General features: G+C 41.6%; 1 protein-coding gene across 1 annotated transcript in view; it reads right to left on the reverse strand.

Annotated features, from left to right (window-relative positions):
- The window catches only part of LOC311489118 (neuropilin-1a-like), a 79,504-nt gene that overhangs the window by 17,947 nt on the left and 48,331 nt on the right, over positions 1-13,226 (reverse strand). The window contains exons 6-9 of the mRNA XM_084546064.1: positions 5,707-5,862; positions 5,441-5,585; positions 2,398-2,573; positions 1,503-1,658 (exon numbers count right to left, since the gene is read on the reverse strand). Coding sequence (XP_084402190.1) covers positions 1,503-1,658; positions 2,398-2,573; positions 5,441-5,585; positions 5,707-5,862 — 633 coding nt within the window. The remainder of the gene's footprint in view (positions 1-1,502; positions 1,659-2,397; positions 2,574-5,440; positions 5,586-5,706; positions 5,863-13,226) is intronic.

A 13,226-nucleotide genomic window follows, 5' to 3' on the forward strand; every position in this document is an offset into this window, starting at 1 on the left:
AAAAGACACAGGAAACAGAGCGGAGAGGCTGAGGCGGGAGGGACGGGACGAGCATCCAGACCTCCGTCTGCAGTAAATCAGCGGGAGTCCGATGGGGCCATCCTCGTCCTCCGCCCCGCCATCTGGAAGGCATAGAGGAGGACGTCGCACCAACGCGGGCCGGGCCGAGGAGGGGAAGAGCAAGGTCTTGAGAGCAGCGACGCGAGTTTCCTCTTGAAGTTTGGAGATAAAGATTGTTGGGTTCGCAAATCTCCAGATTTAGACGATCAAAACCTGGTTTTGTTTCTATTTTTTTTGTATTTTCTAGATTTATATTTTGTGAAAATGGTTTCAGGTAGACAGTTATAGAGCTAAAGAAAGATATTAATCAGTTTATAAAATAATATTAATGGCTCTATCATGGTTCAACAGCAGCAAAAGCTCCTAAATCTGTAATAAAACACGATTTATGTTCTTTCTAATCTTATCTGTCATCTGCAGGGTCACGTACTTGAACCGTATGCACTCCACATTGTTTTACAATGAACAAAATGCTTCTTTAACCCTTTTTTTTGTAAAAAACGGGAAAAACCAAAAAGATTGTTTGTGCTATAATGATGATGGTGGTTTAATAAAACCTGAGAGACCAGATGAGACACTGAAAAATACTGTTTATGCTCTAAAATACTTTAACCTAATTCAGTTATAGATCTTACAGTTTACAGTAGCTTCTGTGGCGTCATTAAGGAAAAGTTTGATCAATACACTGAATGTGTTTTGGTGACTCAGTCCATAGGGGACGTCTTATATACCACCTTAAATCGTGCCTCATTAACGCTGCAGCCTTTGCCTCCTTCAATATATAAACCACGGTTCATTAATTTTCTTTTTTTTATTATTTTTCTGCAGAAAACAAAAAGCCCCAGAGTTGTTTTGTCTTCATTTATAAATGACTAGAGGGGAGTTAGATTTATATTTGCAGCATCCGTGGGTGGCGTTAACCTGAAACTCATTATTACATTACTAGCCACTGCTGTTTAGATTGGCCTCTTCCTTTTCACGATTAGCGGTTCTGTTAACGACCCGTGAACGGCCAGAGCGGTGCCTCGGTCCACCTCAGGTGTCGGGTCATTAACAGGCCTTGGTCATGTGAGGTTCAGGTGGGCACCGTCCACAGATGTTCCTAATAAAAACCTAAACTACCTACCAGCTATTTTAAAAAGTCCGGTTTTAGCGTAGGTATACCATAAGCCGGTTGACTGACTTCTCCTGCTCCCTGTATTACCCAATCTACAGCTGAAAGCCTTCAAACCAAGCCTCCAACAGTCACGCTCCACCAAACTGAGCTCGCACGAATAGCAGTCTATAATTTAGGCGCCTGACGTTTTATTCCAGAGAGGGCGTTGCGGCGAGCAGAGCGCCTGTCTGATGGCTTTCAAGAGGAGGTTCACTCCATGTCAAAAACCTTTCATCTGGCTTTTCTTCCAACTCGCTTCCTGCTCGTCTGTGCTCGCTGAACCAACCTTGGTCTTGGTGGTGTTGTCCTCCTTGACGATGGTCCACTCCTCCCCGTCCAGGCTGTGGCCCACCTTAAACCTCTTCATGAACACGTTCCTATCGCGGTGTTTGCCGCCCTGGATCACCACGCCGCTCACCATCTTCTCCTGGCCCAGATCCACCTGCAAAGAAGTTCATGGAAAAGTATTATTAAAGACCGAAACCTGATTATCCCGTTACAGGAAACATAAGGGAGAACATAAGGTAGGAGAGTTGAAAGCTGCAGGAGTTTTAAGATAAGATGAGAACCATGACTGTCAGATGTTTTATATGAGTGAAGAGCAACGGCATGGATCTCAGTCAGATGTCATACATCCGTGGTTTTCAATCTGTGGGTCAGGACCCCCACAGTGGGTCATGGGATACATCTTAAGAGTCTCAACGTGACATTTTGAACAGGAAAGAGTAAAATTTGTACTTTAAATGTCAAATCTAGATCCTCGTTTTCTCAAATGTTTCTCAGATCTTTGCTTTTTTTTCTTTTCTTATCAAATACCAGATGGTTTTACCTCTTCCTGCATCTAGTAACAATAAGCCAGCTAATGCTAAAAAGTAGAAATGAACAAAATCGGTAAAATGTTCGAGCTCTTTCACTTCTGATGAGGGGTTTCAAACAGATACCGATTCATTTCTAATGGTCAGAGAATCAAAAACGTTGGGAATTATTGGTGTAGATGATGAGATGGTTTTAGATTCATCTTTAAAGAAAGTTTCTTGTCACACAAGTCCAATACAATTAGAAAACTGTCCCTTCTGTGAGTATATATGAGACTTATGGCTTCCCCGTCTTCCTCAAGTACACTTTTGTAGGGTTGATGTTTGACACAACAACGGTTATTCTCTTCCTGAGTCCGAACCCACCTGTAGCCACTCGTTTTTGAAGGGCTGCTTGGTCTGCTGCCCTGTCCAGCCCGACCGCCCCGTCAGCAACCGCGCGTTCTCGGCCACCCAGCCCCGGTCGGCGTAGGACGAGGCGCTGATCTGAGCGTCCGAGATCTGACCGGACACCATCCCCAACATCCCCGAACATCGGTAGTCTGTGCAGCGAGAGAAAGTCAAAAAGAGAGAGAGAGAGAGAACAGTGGATGAGAAACTCGTCTGAAAGCTGCACACACAGTGTCTGATAAGAAATGCCAACATTATCTTGTCCCTGCTTTAGTCAGCAAATTTTTGGTCGATGCCCTCTGGGTGCTGCTGCAGTGTTTAAACTCCAGCGTGAAAATACCAAAAGGCTCAAGCTTAATCTCTGGAATGAGTTTGTTAGAGCTGAGCAGGGAACAACGAAGCTCTTTGTGAGATTGCAGCACCACTTCTCCTCTGTACGACGATTTATCATGATATTTGGCAGGTAGGATGCGGCAAGCGTCTTTTGTGGGTTTAGGCTGTGTCTTTTCAGGTAATCCTAGAGTAAATCAAGGAGGCTCAGACCATCACTTGCAGGGCTCCTTTTTCTTCTTACAGTACATACAGTATGCATCCTACATATACTGGCATGTATTCTCTTCATGTGTCTGCGTTGGTTCAAAGTTAGGGTGTGTACTGTGTACAGAAACGCCCAGTTCATGCTAACGACTAGTTCATCGTGTCCAATTTGGAGGCCTTTGAGAAAAAAACGTTATAGTTGGTTGCAGCCCTACATTGAATTACTTCATTGGAAACTCAGATGGGTAAACTCCACAGAGTTTTTGGGCCGGTTTGCTTCCAGTTGTCGGAAAATTGCCGCTTTATTTATTGTGAGTTTGGTGTGAACCTTAATTTGGGATAAGTCTTAAGTTATGGAAGGGGGATATAAGGAATACATGTTTGTGTTCGGGTCCAGATTCAGGCCAACAATGGTCAAAACATGCTGCCTTCAGACCGAAGTACTGGTGGGGATCTGGGATTGAAGTAATGAAGAGGATGGGTTTTCCATGCACAGCTAAAATTGGTTTAAACAAAACTTTAGTCAGTATAGTTTAGTATTTCTGGATGTTTAACTAAAGTTAATTTTATTTGCATAACCAAAATGACAAATTTGCCTCAAGGGGCCTTTTCCACCAGGGACAAAACCTCCTATTCTTTCGACCGTGGATTCAAATTAGAAAGAAACATTTCCCACTACTGATCTGGAATTAGTATTTTCTGCACACACGCTACAACTCCACATCGTCTGAGGTCAAGAGGCAGATAGCAACAGAATCCATGAAACATGTTGGAGGTTTAAAGTCTAACCCAAACGTCGACGGCTGAGGGACACGAGACCTCAAGGGTCGAATGCAAATCTGTTCGACTGTCTGGCTCTCGCTGATGTTGCTATTCTTAGTTTGTCTCGTAAATATTCTGGCTATATAATTGGGTGATTTGAGCTTTCTCGGAATGAGAAAACTTAATTAAAACTCAAAAATACTTGAATACAATGGTTTGGTCATTGCGAGCCAAGTTAAATCCATTATCCACAACAAGCTAGATCTAATATCCGGGCTCACACACTCATGGTCTCAGGGTGATATGTGCATTCAACAAATGCTTCCACAGTTTAACTGCAGCTCCTGGGGATAAATTCTTCCCTGATGTGAAAATACAGCTACTCAGTGCTCTTTATGGAAACCCCCTACAGTGCAGCCTCTGTGTGTTCTGGTGTTTTTTTAGTTTATGAGCACCAAATGTCGTCCGAGGGGATAGAAAATCTGGGGTAAATGTGAAAAACCGAGCTCATCTTTATGTGTTTCATGCACGCTTTGGGTTGGGAGTTTTGATTAAATGCAGAATTTTGGATTAAATGCAGAATTTTGGATTAAACGCGGTCCAAAACGAGGATCAAGTTTAAAATTACGGATACTCCGCGGCCCGTTCTCCAGTAAGTCACAGCCTAATATCTACTCTCCCTCTGAGCATTGCTCGTGGCACATGAAGGAGTGAGGTTTATGTAACGCTAAAAGGATGAGTAATGAGACAGTGCGGCTTTCCTCTGCTCAAATGTAGTGAATAACGGCGTCCTTCTGCGGGAGTTTGTTCTCGCTTTTTGGAAGCAGCGATTATTTTAAATCAACACAGGAGCCGCGGGAGGTTTTCGTCCAGTAGCCAAAAAGACGGAGGTTTGATTCACAATATGGAAAAGTTGAAAGAAAACGGTAAAAGGGAGACAGCGCGGTCGGAAAAGAAAGCACAAACTAGTGATGAAAACAGGTAAAAAATGTTTCTTTGCACAAACCCTGTGTCTGTGCAGCTGGACCTTATTTCTGGCATCAAATACGATCGTTTACTCACCCGTATAACTTTTGTGTAATTTGTACCCAGTCGGGAGATAATTAGATCTGCATATATCCATATAGTGGGAGTGACTGGGGCACCGAAATGCAGCCTGTAGGTCAATCTACAGATCCCAGATGATGATAACAGCTAACTCTGGACTCAACGGGGAATAGCACTAGCGTATCATAACAAAATATTTGGTAAAATTAACAAGTGTTGCGGCAGATAATGTGTTATTTAGAGGCTGCGTTTCGGTGCCCCAGTCACTCCCACTATATGGATATATGCTGATCTAATTATCTCCTGAATGAATACAAATTACACAAAAGTTATATGAGTGCGTAAACGATCGTATTTTATGCCAGAAATAAGGTCCAGGTTGTAAAAACACAGTAGTTCCCCTTTAATGTACTAAATTATAAAATATATGTAAATTAGAGAAATCAAATGTGTGAGCAAATGCCGACACTGCATACAGTATATATGTGTGTGTGCGCTAGATAAGGAGAAAATTTCGATTACATTAAACTTCAATCATGCCTGTGGGGACAGGGAAAGTTAATTAAGAAGAAAATATATGAATGGAATATGTAAAAACATGGACTCCAGCACTAACAGGCTGAACCAGAGTTATTGTAAAGCATAAATCAATATGTATGTGCGCCGACGTTACCTGATGTCCTGCAGCCGTAGATCTCTAAACGCATGCAGATGCCCTGCTCCCAGGACATGGGGCGGATACGAATGTAGCGAGCCAGCGTCTGTTTGGGCAGGATGGCGTGAACTTCATCTGTCGGGTTGTGGTTCCCCTGGAAGATCTGAAAACAAGAAAACAGGATGCACGCACTCCACGTAAGGTTCCTTCAGCCGGGTCAAGTCAATTGTCTCACTGATTAGAACTGCATGGATGTCGTTAGGCAATAAATGACTCATCGTTACCTTCTGCTTAGAGCCCTCCTTCACAGGAATCCAGTCCTCTCCGTTGGAGCTCAGGTCCACTTTGTAGGAGCGGACGTAGTAGTGCTTCCTGGTTTCTTTTGAGATGGCTCCCTGCGTTCCGATGGCTGTGACGAATCGGAGAAACCCCAAGTCCACCTGGAAGCACAAACAATCCCAAAGAGAGTTCAATGGAGGACGGTAGGGTCAGGGAGTACTCTGTAAGTGGTTGAAATACATATGGGTAACCTAATATATATGTGTGATATTGTAAATATGTAATGTTTAAGCTGTTGGAGATGAAGGGTGAAACAGTGAGCTAACCAAACGTGGGTTAGCTAAAACGGAAAGCAAAAAGCTAAGGGAATATTTAGCTAACAGTTATAGTATCGGGTTTAACGTTAACTAGGCCTAATCAATGAAGACGTGACATGTGACTTCCAGGGCTGTGGGGTCACGTCGGAGACAAAAAGAAGATGGGCTTAAACTCTTGGAGACGACAGATGCCGTCACCTTTTCACAACAATAAGCACTTAAAGGGGAACTACTGTTTTTTACAACCTGGACCTTATTTCTGGCATGAAATACGATTGTTTACTCACCCATATAGCTTTTGTGTAATTTGGGAGATATTTAGATCCACTATATATCCACATAGTGGGAGTGACTGGGGCACCGAAATGCAACCTCTAAATAATTATCTGCTGCGAAACATTCATTTCACCAATATTTTGTTATCGTACGCTAGTGCTATTCCCCGTTAAGTCTGGAGTTACCTGTTATCATCATCTGGGGTCTGTATATTGACCTACAGACCCCAGATGATGTCTTCTGACCTGGATGATGTCATCTCTGAGCGCCACGCGCACCCACAACGGTCAGCTTGTTTACCTGTAATTTGCTACTGCTAGTTTTTTGCCACATGGCTGAATATTTTTCCATTGGTCCGAGGTTGTGGACCAACCATAGCACTAGCGTACAATAACAAAATATTGGTGAAATGAATGAGTTTTGCGGCAGATAATGCGTTATTTAGAGGCTGTGTTTCAGTGCCCCAGTCACTCCCACTATATGGTATAAGCTGATCTAATTATCTCCTGAGCGACTACAAATTACACAAAAGTTATATGGGTGAGTAAACGATTGTATTTTATGCCAGAAATACGGTTCAGGTTGTAAAAAACAGTAGTTCCCCTTTAAGCAAGAAAACAAAACCATGCAGAACCAAATATTCTCAGTTTTATGGTCTAATCTAACCCAAATTTGGTCAAGCATGAGATTTTGTTTTTTTGTGTCAGGAACACACACATTAAAAGAAAGCCGAAAATAAGCCTGTTCTTGGGGTTTAGTTAAAATTCATACAGTCATACATGCATCAAAAATGCAGCCAACCCTTGTACCATGTTTCACTCGAAGCATGTGGGGAATCACGGGCTCAGATCGCATTAATTATACCGTGATCCATCCGTAAGAAGACAGCGAAAAAATTTAGAGCAGGACGCAGGAGAGATGGGCGGCTCCATTTGTTAACACAGATCCCTCACGTGCCAAAGACTTTTACGGAAACATTATGCAGTCAGTACAATCCACGAGTAAACTGCTGACAAGTGTTATAAGCAATGAACACTCTACTTAATCATTAGAGCGTCCACTTGAGACGGAGCCGCTGACAGCTTGAAATCCTCCCATTCATTTAAGATTTTAAATTCAGAAGTGGTTTTAAATTGAATCTAAACAGGAAATATTTGTTTTCATTTACTGACATTTGAGCAGATTAAAATATGCATGCATAGTGTGGTGGAGCACGACATGTGATCTAGGTCATGTGTTTTCGCTCAGATGGGTTGAGTCGGGGGATTCGCCGCAGGTTGGGCCTCGGGCCGCTGATCCGTCAAGGACTTCCACAAGTTTCTGAGATACTGACGAGTGTGTGGGTGTGTGTTTGTGTGTGTGAGACATCAAACTCATTTACGACAAACCAGATAAAGTGTGTGTGGATGTGTGAATCAGCACAGGACCCAATTTTACGCTTGTCCACCCGCATCACTAATGACTAGTGTGTGACCTGTGGTGTGTGTCTGTTTTTAACCCTCGAGGTGAAGAGGTTGTGTTAAACCAACAGTGGATTTTATGAGACTAACTTCAAGCAAATAAGGACTAAATACGACGATCAGCCACAACATTATGACCACTGGCAGGAGAACTGAATAACGTCGACCATCTTGTATCAGTGCTCTGCTGGGAAACTTTTGGACCTGGCATTCATTCATGTGGATGTTACTTAGACATGTAGCACCCACCTAGACCAGACCAGGCACCCCCACCCCATAGCAATGACACTCCTTGATGGCAGCAGCCATCCCCAGCAGGATGCAGCCTGACACAGGCACACATACAAAAACACTTTAGGAACAACTAAAAAAAACAGCACAAAGTGTTGACCTGGCCTCCAAATTCACTAGATCCCAAACTGATCATGTATCTGTGGGATGATACACAGAGGCCCCTCCCCTCAAAGGCCCCTACTAACAACATTGTGTTGCCTGACACCACAGGACACCCTCAGAAGGCCCATATCCATTCTCTGATGAGTCCCAACTGTTTCGGAGGCACAAAGGAGGCCTACACAATATTAGGAAGGTGGTCATAATGTTATGCCTGATCTGTGTATATAACTAGAACTCAGAGTGAATGTTGGGGCGTAAATTGTAGAAACGTATAATTAATAATCTAAAAAGACGCTTGAATTGACCAAAAAACAAACAAACAAACAATACAGCAGTATAGACCTACCATAATTACAGTGACTAATTTTATTATAACCTGTTATTTTCTAATTTTATTTAAATATCTCCATTGTGAGACTAACTTTGCTCTTAAATGGACTAAAAAAAGAATGTGCTTGGGTTGAGGTGAATGTAACAAACCATACAAGCGGCATTTGTCTGGGTTAGGTGAAGGAAAATGTCTTTGATTGTGAGGCTAGAGTGACTAAAGTTATTGTCTTGTGACTAACTGAGTTAAAATACCGTGCTTCGAAAACAAAGACCCAATTCTCAGGGTACACTTCCCAAATGTCCTGAAAATAGAAAAGAATTACAACTGGGAATTATTTAATTTAGTTTTTACGTAGAAACCAGACAGCAAGGGGTAACTCAATTAATATTTTTAATAATCAAATACCATCATCTCCTTTAATTCTTCAAAGAAATTCTTGAATTAAGTCACGGCAACTGAAGATTTCGTGACATCTCTTGGGAACGCTTCCTCTCATGAAATCATGATCAGAGGGCTAAAAAAAGACTCTTTTTTTTTTTTTTTTATCTCACAGAAGCAAAGCGGCGTCCAGAAACAAGATGGAAAACGATAGCAATAAGATTAATAAAGTGATAGTTAACATCAAAGAGAGCAGCAGCGATAACAGAAAGCCTTACAGTGGCCTTCATACCATCCACAAATGCTAACGCTTATCTAAAATGAGAAAATACTCCACCAACCCCGTATGAAATTCCACATATAACTGTATTAAAAGGATGAAGTGGATTTAAATGAGACGATGCGCCGTTTCTTTCCACTCGAACTAAATCGCTTGTTTGTTGAGTTTGGAAATTATCAGCTGCACACCAAAATACACTCAAAGCTTCAGTATGTGGGATGCCTGTAATATACGGTATGTAATTATATTACCATAGAGACGCTGCTGCTCTGATACTGTACATGGGAAGGCCCCAGAGGACGGGATTTGACTTCTCCCCAGCGTTGTGTTTTCAGAAAAAGAGCAGAAAATAGCTTCCCACAGGTCTGTGTGGGCCCTGTGACTGACGGGGAGACGACTGGGAAACCATGTTTTGTGGGCACTCGCCGGCACTCCCAGCCTTGTTCTCATCTAAATTCCCACGAGGCGTATCGCCCGCATACACTACGCATACTGTAAGTGACAAAGAGGCTGCACAAAGGAAATTTTGTTGTGAAATGACACAAACAAGCGACTACATCAGTCTGTGAAGATTCTCCGTCAACCATGTCACGGTATGCAAAAAAATAAGGTTGAAACAAGTTTTTTGAAGCCTTCAGGAAACCCAAGCATCTCCAATAAGTCTTCAAGAAGTCCTCTAGAAACCCAACTAGTCTCCAAGAACCCTAACTAGTCTTCAAGAAGTCTTCAAGAAACCCAACTAGTCCCCAAGAAGTCTTCAAAAAACCCAACTAGTCTCCAAGAACTGTTCAAGAAACCCAACTAGTCTTCAAGAAACCCAACTAGTCTCCAAGAAGTATTCAAGAAACCCAACTAGTCTTCAAAAAACCTAACTAGTCTTCAAGAAACCCAACTAGTACCCAAGAAGTCTTCAAGAAACCCAGCTACTCTTCAATAAGTCTTCAAGAAACCCATCTACTCTTCAATAAGTCTTCAAGAAACCCAACTAGTCTTCAAGAAGTCTTCAAGAAACCCAGCTACTCTTCAATAAGTCTTCAAGAAACCCAACTAGTCCCCAAGAAGTCTTCAAGAAACCCAAATAGTCTTCAAGAAGTCTTTAAGAAACCCAACTAGTCTTCAAGAAGTCTTCAAGAAACCCAGCTACTCTTCAATAAGTCTTCAAGAAACCCAACTAGTCCCCAAGAAGTCTTCAAGAAACCCATCTACTCTTCAATAAGTCTTCAAGAAACCCAACTAGTCTTCAAGAAGTCTTCAAGAAACCCAGCTACTCTTCAATAAGTCTTCAAGAAACCCAACTAGTCCCCAAGAAGTCTTCAAGAAACCCATCTACTCTTCAATAAGTCTTCAAGAAACCCAACTAGTCTTCAAGAAGTCTTCAAGAAACCCAGCTACTCTTCAATAAGTCTTCAAGAAACCCAACTAGTCCCCAAGAAGTCTTCAAGAAACCCAAATAGTCTTCAAGAAGTCTTCAAGAAACCCAACTAGTCAAGTTACCCTAGTTTGAACTTTTTTTTCTTCCAAATATTTATTTGATCAATAAGAATTTCCTTCTTTTTTCTTTTTTCTCAACTGGCCAAAATTACATGACTGCTCGTGACTGAATATTGTACCTGTATTATGACGATGATATTCAGCTTTGCTTTCGAAATATCCCGACATGTGGGATCGCTATTTTAATGACTTCAGATCAAAAATCTAGAAAGAACTCTAACCTAAAATATATTCAAGTTCCTGCACATACAGATAAACACTAGATGTAAATATTTTAATATGTGACATGAGCAACTTTTGCTTTAAATTGATAAAACAGAGTTTACTAAAGACTGTACAAACTACAGTTGATATCGTCGCCCCCTTTACACAGGAAAAGCCTCAACATTTGCAGTAATCCATTACAGGTTTATTTATTTCAATTGCTCAACCATCTTGTAATTACTCAACAATTGGCAGTGCCTACCATTTATGCCACAGAAAATGGTCACACTTAGAGCTTTTTAATGCCGGGAACAAAATGCAGGAAGGGGGCATAACTCAGTCTAAGTGTGGCTAAATGAGATTGAAGAAAAACACTTCGACTTCCTGCCAGAACAGGATGCTGCTTTAGCAGTGATAGTAAAAGAAAAAGCCCCAATTACTCCATTGTCATCTGAGGTTTTAGTGTTTACTTAAGAGTGCAGGACTTTGGGGGTGCAGTGGGGTGCATGCTAAGACAAAAAGATCAATTTTTTACTTTATAAATATAAACAAGAGAATGATATGGTTGGACGTGTGGAAAACTGCATCACGTTAGCCTGGTAATCAGACTTGATTGTCATTTCGTTTTATTTAATTTGTTCAACATGAGATTCCTTCCATGTTAGTTAGTGACAGCTCATCATCCTGTAATATTCATTTGACACCAAGCAAAACCCCCAAGGCTGAAAAATCAACCAAACACAGAAGAGTAGAAAACTGAAGTTCCTCTAATGACCACTTGGGGCTGGCTCTGAGAGCAATTCAGTCCCCAAAGACCTTCAGAATTAAACAACTTTAGCAACTTTTTTCCAGTCATTATGGATAATTAATAATTATAATAAAGGACGTGGCCACACCGAGTGACAGTTAGATGCCGTCTCAGGCTGCAAGCTCTAATCGTAGACATCTCTCCAACAAGATGGTGATGGCCACCACACTTTAGAAATCCTGTTGCTGATGTCATATACAGTCAGTGGTTGACATACATTCAGTTAGCCAGGAATACAGCGGCCTCAGTCTTATTCCTGCTTGTTGTTTTTCTTGGATGGAGCTATAAGTAGTTCTGTATTGGTGACTGTTTTCCGTAATGACATCTTTCTGTAACACCAAAAGTTGCTTGGAAAAGATGGAAAACATTCGGGAAATATGTAATCGTAGCATGCATATGAAAATGGCGGCAAACCTGCGAAGCATGACGTTATTCCGTTGAGTTAAAAGTTCCAATGGACTTCAGCATAGTCCTTTATAGTTGCACAGAAAAACCATATGGCACGTTTAAGTGACTTTTCAAACTGCTAGATCTTTGAAACATGTGAAAACATCAGTGAGAACTTCTGCAACCTCCAGGTTTCCATCCAGAATTAAGTTAATTAAGGTTCACGAGTCTGGTAATAGGTTTTCATGCTGTGAATACGTCACGTTAATGTAATAGCTGTCAGAAATCCCCGGCAAATTAACATGCATACAAAAAAAAAAAATAGAAAGCAAAACTCATTATCGTGTGTGTCAGTCGTAGGTAAAGAGCTAAAACCATCTGAATTCTCACTGTGAGATCACATGTGGAGGCTTTTCTTTGCATCTCTTATTTAATTATGTGACTTTTATAACCACTGTGTCCTTGAAATCTTATTACAGAATTACTAAATGACTCCTTGGCACTGATGAAAATGGAGGAATTTTGTTCTCACTGCCACAATACTTTGATTTAGCAGCCTCGAGGTTTCCACCCAAAATGAGCAACAGACTAATTAGATCAGTTCGGGTTTTATTTTCATGTCATCACGTTTTATTTTTTGGCCTCTCATCTTCAGCTGATTAAGAAATTTGATTAATGATTCTCTCGAGTTGTTTTCTCGTTGTCAGGAAAGTCTGAGTCAGTCGTCCCTTAGGTTGGGAAGTTCACCGTGGCATTCCTCCAGAGGTCTGCTCTGGATGGCGCGACCCTTTTAACGTTCTCTGGAGGATCTTTTGTCTTTGGGTTTCCTCCCACCCCGGCTCCAACAACACACCTCGCAACGCACAAGAGGCCTTAATGCGTTCTCCAGATGCACAACACTGAGCTCTTCCTGGTGGCGTCAATGAGATCCTGAAGACAAACAGCAGGGCGTCTATAAATACCTGAAGTCAGGAGGGGAAGGAAGCCTTTCCTGGCTTTACGTCACTGTTCTCAATAACAAGTCCATTCACTGCAACTTGTAAAGATGCACCTATCGCCATTTTTAGCCACACATTTTGCTTTTGCAGTTAAGCCATTTGTGAACTTTTGGGACATCGTTTTCTTGTATAGTGCAGATTAATCTATAATATCTTACTCTTTTTCCTGTTGCTCAAGCAAAAACAAAGTATTTCTACT

This window comes from Chelon labrosus (genome assembly GCF_963514085.1).
Source record: "Chelon labrosus genome assembly, chromosome: 6".
NCBI lineage: Eukaryota > Metazoa > Chordata > Actinopteri > Mugiliformes > Mugilidae > Chelon > Chelon labrosus.